This window comes from Chionomys nivalis, chromosome 4 (genome assembly GCF_950005125.1).
Source record: "Chionomys nivalis chromosome 4, mChiNiv1.1, whole genome shotgun sequence".
Lineage (NCBI taxonomy): Eukaryota > Metazoa > Chordata > Mammalia > Rodentia > Cricetidae > Chionomys > Chionomys nivalis.
In genome coordinates this window covers 38,415,144-38,422,690 of record NC_080089.1, presented here as the reverse complement: position 1 = coordinate 38,422,690, position 7,547 = coordinate 38,415,144, and the positions used below count along the sequence as shown (strand labels likewise).

The 7,547-nt window shown below is 37.6% G+C and overlaps 1 protein-coding gene across 1 annotated transcript; it reads right to left on the bottom strand.

Annotated features, from left to right (window-relative positions):
* Window positions 1-1,273: 1,273 nt before the first annotated feature.
* On the bottom strand, window positions 1,274-2,212 carry LOC130873451 (putative olfactory receptor 10D4). The gene has a single exon (XM_057768294.1). It carries the CDS (start codon window positions 2,207-2,209, stop codon window positions 1,274-1,276), a length of 936 nt encoding a protein of 311 aa, XP_057624277.1. The 5' UTR covers window positions 2,210-2,212.
* Between the last annotated feature and the right edge of the window lie 5,335 nt (window positions 2,213-7,547).

Sequence of the window (7,547 nt, the reverse complement as noted above, 5' to 3'; positions counted from 1 at the left end):
AGCATCTAGTTCTGCTGGTCTGAGAGTCTCTTCTAACCACTGCTTATTTATTTATTAATGTAAACTCATGAAAAGGTAGCCTAAGTCCTATGCATTTCAACTTTCATGGAAAAAAATGAACTTGAAGTTTTATTTGCTTTCACTTGAAGGAACATTATGAAACTGAGAGGAAAACATAGAAATCATGTATGCTGAGGCTTTAGCTAGGCATCTTTCTGCTGGCTTCCTCACTTCTGATTGCTAAAACTAAATAAACTTCGGTATTTACTGGGGGACTCGAAAGAATAAAAGGTTAGTCTTACAGAAAATAAAGATTGATGATAAATAAAATATTTTGCCCTGTTTCCTCTCAGCAGCGTCTCAGCTAACGTTCCTATTCTATTGGCATAACATCACACAGCAGTTTATTGTCAGGCAACCACAGGGAAGATTCCTGAAGCAGTCAGCAAGCTTCAATGAGGTTCTACAAATGAAACTTTTCTATTTATTTCTTGGTATTTTGAAGCATAGTGATTAGAGAAAGGTAAATGCCTTTTAGATGTTACTATAAAAAGATAAGAAACACATGTTATCCCTTGGAAAGTTTACAAAGACTACCTGATTTAGAAGCATAAAATGCATAAATGTAGTTCAATTTAATTGCTCTTTTTGTCTGATTTAAGCAACACTTAAAACAACAAAGGAGATTTACTGACTACCCATTGAGAAGTATTTCACATCTGTGCCTTTTGAGGGGTAAAATTACAGAACAAGAAACAGGATTAAGTTCAGTAAGAAGATGTGCACAGGAAGCAAGCATGAAATAGCACAAGACTGAATGCTTGGAAGAGTTCACCATAAATATAACTTAAATTAGTTTGAATTTATGAATTTTTGGTAGAAAATTGAACTTGCCTTCTCTTTTTTGGAAAATATATAAAATTCTGCTTTAGTCTATTTGAGAGAGTAAGTGTGTCTCTTAATCCTTTAATGGATTAGATGACTAACAAATACTTGGGAGAAGAGGAGTGCTTGAAGAAAATCCACAGAACATTAAAATCAACACAGGATTTTCTAAGACACTTTATCACTTATATTTCATTATAAAACATAAGGAAATATAAATGTGTGTCTTCAAACAACGAAGAATGTGGTAAATTGATGTAATGTACATTTAATTTTAAAATGCCTTGGAAGCTATAGATGTCAATTTATCTTGAGTAATAAGTTGTTGAGGTAAATTTGACCTATCAAATTGTGATTCAAACATTGTTAAGCAAAGATTTAGACATTTTTATTTATTTTCCAGAATGAGATTTCTCTTAAGAAATATGTTCCTCAGGGCTGATTTCACATCCTTATTTCTCAGGCTGTAGATTAGTGGGTTGAGTGTAGGTGTCACAAGATTGTTTAAAATTTGAATAATTGCACCAAGCAATGGACTGGGACTGGGCTGTAGGTAGATAATGATGACTGGTCCATAAGCACAGATGATGGCAGTGAGGTGGGCACTGCAGGTGGAAAATGCTCTCTGCCTTCCTTCTGTTGAGCGGATTTTTGAGATGGAGATCCCAATTCGAGTATAGGACACAAGTATTAGGAAAAAGCAAATAAGAGATAAAAGACCAACATTTGTAAAACCTACCCGCTGTGCTAGAGAGGAGTCCTCACAGGCCAGCAGTAACACGGCAGGCATGTCACAGAAGTAATAATCCACCTCACTGGGTCCACAGTAGGGCAATTGGAAAGTAAGGGAAGTTAAGATAATGGCATGCACACAGCCACTCATCCAGGTCCCTGTGGCTAAGACACAGCACACTCTGTGGTTAATGATGACTGTGTATCTCAGAGGGAAGCATATGGCAACAAAGCGATCATAGGCCATCACTGTGTACAGGAAGCACTCTGTGCAACCCAGACAATGATAGAAGAAGAGTTGTACAACACAGCCCTGAAAAGAGATTCCTCGATCCTGTCCTGAAAGATATGACAACATCTTTGGAGCTGTAGTGGAACAGAAACCCAAGTCAAAGATGGAGAGGTTTCCCAAGAAGAAGTACATGGGAGTGTGGAGTCGCTGGGAGGATATGACCGCAGTAAGAATGAGGAAGTTTCCCAGGAGGGCACAGGCATACAGTGCTGAGAACAGGAGGAGCAGGACCTTCTCCAGGCCTGCTGTCTCAGGGATGCCCAGCAAAGTGAATTCTGTCACCATAGTGTGGTTTGTCATGTTTATAGAAGAATCAAATCCTGGGAAATTGTGGGAAGAAATTCTTGGTAAAATTATATATATATGGGTTTAGATGATTTTAAATCATTAGGGCGGCAGTTTAAAAGTCAGTGGTATTTACAGAGATATGTTCTAGACAGAACTGCCTCTCCCAATGATGCAGTATATTTTGTCAGCTGGGCACCGAATTGCAGATTGTGTTTCTAACAATGTCATTCCAAAGGTAACTCTTAGAGCAATTGCAGATGGTGTCTTAACATTCTCACCCAGAAAGTAGATTCCAATGCTGATTCATTCTCTTCTTGTGTTCATATAAATGATCCTATTCCATCATTACAGATGTTCGTGATAATTCCAAAATGAAGAAAAGCACCCTAGAATTGCTCTTGTAAGGATGATAGTGGAAAGGCAGGGGTGGAAAAGGGACAAAAAAAGAGGGGGGAATGAGCAAAATCAGGATGCATTATGCATAGTTTTAAATTTTTCCAAGAAAATTTTAGTTAATGAAAAGTTATGCTTTCAATCACATTGCACACAGGATCTGGGACGAAGAGTAATGAGAAATAGAGCCTACAGTATTTGTGACAAAATTACAACAAAAAGAATATACTTCATGATTTTAAAACTGTAAGTCTGAATATTACTGAATCTGCAAGCTGAATGAATGCACTACATTTTTCTTACACAGAAGTATGAATGTTTGCTTATTCTTGTGAAAACTGAGAATTTGTGATTTTACATGGTATAATTCTAAGGATTGTATGAAGAAAAGATTAGAATAATATAGTGACTGAAGTCTCCATAGGTCTAGCTTCTTGTATAATAGCAGAACTTTGCCTCATTCTCTTTCTTAGAAACATACTATACATCTTACAAGTACATACATGAATACAGACATACACACAGTCAAATAGACATATGCACAGAGACACATGCACATACACACACTTTAGTCCAAGCCTCACATTTTATATTGTGTTCCATTGTTAAAATATATTTGTTAACATATGTCACAAGAGGTAAACTAAGTAAGTGGAGTTCAAAAATGTCACCTAATAAGTGTGTTATTGTCCAAGTGTATGGAAGGAAAGATCAGAGTGCAGAGAGTGAAGTTACAGATATTTTAAATGGTATGAAGTTCTACTGCTTTGCAACAAAAAAAAGGTTCATCTCTGAATATAAGCATGTATCATCATCTTTCAACTCACTTTAACTCTCTAGTCAAGATTGTTGAATCATGAGAAACAATAAAGAAAAACTGCCTACAGCAAGGCCTTGGCATTCCATGTGGAACAAAGAAGCTACTGTTGCAACTACTTCAGGCATTAAGTCTAACTCTGGAACCGTATTTGAGTTAAAGAGAAGGTGTGGGCATAGAAAACACTCTTTTCCTGTTGTCATATTTTGAAATTTTCTGACATATTTATATATATATATTTTTCAGTTTTCTAGTACAGTATAATCCTTAAATTACAGATTATCTCATAAAATCTATTGCCTATAAATCTGCCCTCTTCCCCCATATTATATCTCAAGTGATTGAGAGACTGAGCACTCTGCTAAAAGTGAAGAATACATTGAGCACATACTGAGCCAATAGAAAGCTTAATATGACGGATGGTGTTATTGAGTGTCGTTTCCCTCTGTACCTGCAGCAGAAGAAAGGAGTCTCACCATCCTTCCGTCTGTAAATTGGAATTGATAATTATTCCTCCTCATTTTTTTCAGTTTCTAGTAGAATGCTACACATCTAAGAGTGCTTCAGCTCCCTGGCAGCAATTTCCTGTTTGTTTCCAGGAACTGCAATAATTCACAACACAAGAAATTTTAAATAATTGTGATCTTCCTTTGGGTATTAATCCCAAGAGGAAGGAGTCTTATTGAGAAATCATCTCATTAACTCCTTGGCTTAATTGTGCTGTGTTTGGGGGGAGTATTTCGATATCTCTATCCACTTTCCACTGCTATACAACGTTTACAGCCACCAGCTATGGTATAAAGGGCAGACATTTACTTAGCTCACAGATCTGGAGGTCAGAATAATGTATAATTAAAATTACAGATGAAAATAATAACAGGAAAATGTGTGTGACCCCAATAAACAACCTCCTTCTTTCTCTTCTTATTCTAAAAAAAAAGGGAAATTATTTTTATTTGTAGTCATATTAGACATAAAGTAAGACAACAAGGCTCAGAGGGAGAATTAGTTGGATAAGAACAACTGATATTTAGGACATTTCCACAGTAGATAGGAAGGTTTTCCATTAAAGGATAAGTTGGGAAACTGATGGACAAAGGGATGTACTCATAAAGGCAACATCAGGGATAAAGCAGACAGTGAGATGCAGGAATGGGAGCTGCTTTAACTTCTTGGAACTGCATCTGTAACCTAGGGTCAGTGGATTGCCAGTATTCCATGACTGTAGAGATCTGCCAGAAGTACCTGGGTGATGTGGTTCTGACTAAGTACGTGACCACCATACCAAAGGAGTGTGGAAAGGATCTTGTCTAGTTCCAGAGCATAATATGGCTTTCAGTTGTAACCAGATGATTGTGGAGAGGCAATACTCTTGGAAACATTCCCAGAAGAAGTGGTCCTTGTCAATTCAATTTCAAATGATGTAAGCGGCACTCTGCCAGAAACTGCATCAACTCTGATGTGGTTGGCATCATCCTCATTGCCTTTGACACAGGATGAGGTAGCTTTGAGTTTCACCAAAATTCTGTTCTAATTCAAAGATGGAGTAGAGACAGTTAAAAAAAAATCACACTAAGAGAAAAGACATTTAATGGTGATCTCCCATGGGATGCAATCCATATATATATATATAAAATGAAATAACTGTATCAAAACTTAAAATTCTTAGCTCTTGTTCTTTCTTCTCCAGTATCCCAGTGCAGTCCACCACAGCTTGAGATTGCTGCCCTTTTGAAATATTAGGAGCTCTTACCTGACAGCTCTGCCATAGAAATATCTGGACACTAAAGATTTGTGTGGGAGAATTGTCTATATTCTGTGAATTATGTTTTAAATAAATGCTGACTGGCCAGTATCCACGCAGAAAATATAGATGGGATGACCAGACAAGAAGTAGAGGTGGGGCAATGAGAACAGGAGTATTCTGGGATGAAGGAAGCTCCCTCCACAGTCCTGTCCAGATACTGAAGAAGCAGTATGTGACCTGCCCCACTGGAAAAGGTACTGAGCCATGTGGCTAACACAGATAAGAAAAATGGGTTAATATAAGTTATAAGAGCTAATACAAAGTGTGAGCTAATGGGCCAAATTGAATAGGTTAATGAGTTCAGCATGGGTGAGACAATATTATTTAATATTTGCACCTCAGCACCAAGCAGGGGGTTTGCTGTGTGCTGCAGGTAGATAATGATGACAGATCCATAGGCACAGAGGATGGTAGTGAGGTGACTGCAGGTGGAGAATGCTTGTTGCCTGCCCTCTGTTGAATGGATTCTCAGGATGGCAATTCCAATGTGTGCATAAGAGACACAAGCACTGAAGAGAAGCATCAGAGACAGAAAGCTAAAGTTGATTGAACTCATGGAACGTACTTTCTGTGTCAGTCTGCTTTCAGTGCAAACCAAAGGCAAAAGTGCAGGAAGATCACAGCTGGACAAGACAGGGCCCAGACTACATAAACTGAAAGGTAAAGATATCTGGATGCCAGCTGAAGATATCCTGCAATGAATCATTTACTCCCATTTTTAATTGTTGCTCTTTCCTGTTTATTCTCAGTCCCTGGGTGTGTGCACAGAGGTTGCTGTTGGAGTCTTGGGGTGGGGAGTCTTTCATGCAAATGAGAATTGAAATATCATGCACATTGTGGATTCAGACACAGACCATTGAAGAACAAAAAAATGGGGTGATGTGGGAGTCCCTTCTGCGTACTGAGATTACCTTTAATGAATAAAGAAATTCCCTTGGCCTGTTGATAGAGCAGAACTTAGGTAGGTGGGGAAAACTGGACTGAATGCTGGGAGAAGGAAGGCGGAGAGAAACACCATCAGCCACCAGAGACAGACACTTGGTATTTTACCTGGTAAAACACAGCTTTGTGGCTACACACGGATTAATAGAAATAGGTTAAATTTAAATTTAAGAGTTAGCCGTTAAGAATCTAGAGCTAATTGGCCAACCAGTGATTTAATTAATACAGTTGCTGTGTTATTTCAGGACTAAGCTAGCCAGGTGGCCGGCAAGAACAAACAGCTTCCCCAACAGTGGGGTTTTATTGATCCTATCAAGTTAGTCTAAAGAAGATGAAGAAAAATAATAATAATAATAATAATAATAATAATAAGCTCTACCACAGACAATGTTAGCAGTTTTCTGAAACCTGTCATTTTTATTCCTTCATTCTTGACCAACTTTTTTAAAATTTTCTAGTCTGAGATGTTTATTTGCCAGTGAATATCATTCTGTTCATCATAACTACTGTTTCCACCACAGCTATAGCTAACTCCCCATATGTTCTCTCTAGTATGATGAACTAAATCTCAGTGTTGATTGAACTATGGTAAAATATCCTTTACCTCATAACAGTTCACGTTAGTGAAGTGACCACAGGGACTTTGTGTAATCAGATGATCTGGTCACTCCTAAGCTTTGTCATACACAGGCTTCATGGTCTCTTTCATTTGGAGTTCTTTTCACCTGTACCCATATAGCACATGTATCCATAAATTTCTAAACATCTGCTGAAAAATAAGTAATAAAACTTTTAGGTTTGATTGAGAACACAGAATACTGTTTCAGGCAAACATAGGATATGCAGAAAGTGACGTATTAAGATACCCAAAGCATAGATGTTCCTTAAAAACCAACACATTTTAATTTCGATAAAACTCTTGGTTCTGTTTCCATTTGCAGTATGTAGGTGAAGCAGGTCTTTCCAAATATCTGTCTTGGTAGTTTTTCCATATTTACAGGTATGATAAGGAGGCTGATTTTTTAATTTCTCTTTACAATATTTGGTAATAGTAAAGCAATAAAATCTTTGACAAAACCCAATAATAATTCCTAAACAAAACTACTTTCAGTTGAATACTCTGAGAATGTTCCTGAGCTGTTTTGTTAGCTGTTTTGAGGGTAGCAAAGTGTGGCTAAGAAACCACAAGAAGGTTAGTTTCACTTTTATGCAAGTCAATAGAAATACTGTAGAGCTGTGTACTTGCATTCCATAGGAGCACAAAACAAATGCTGTTCACTCCACAGAGGACACTGAAGAGGGAGTTGTTCAGCATCTGAGTTCCATGGAGAACTGTCAGTGAGAAACACAACCTGATACTAGTCCAGAAAGATAATTGAAGGCCAACTTGC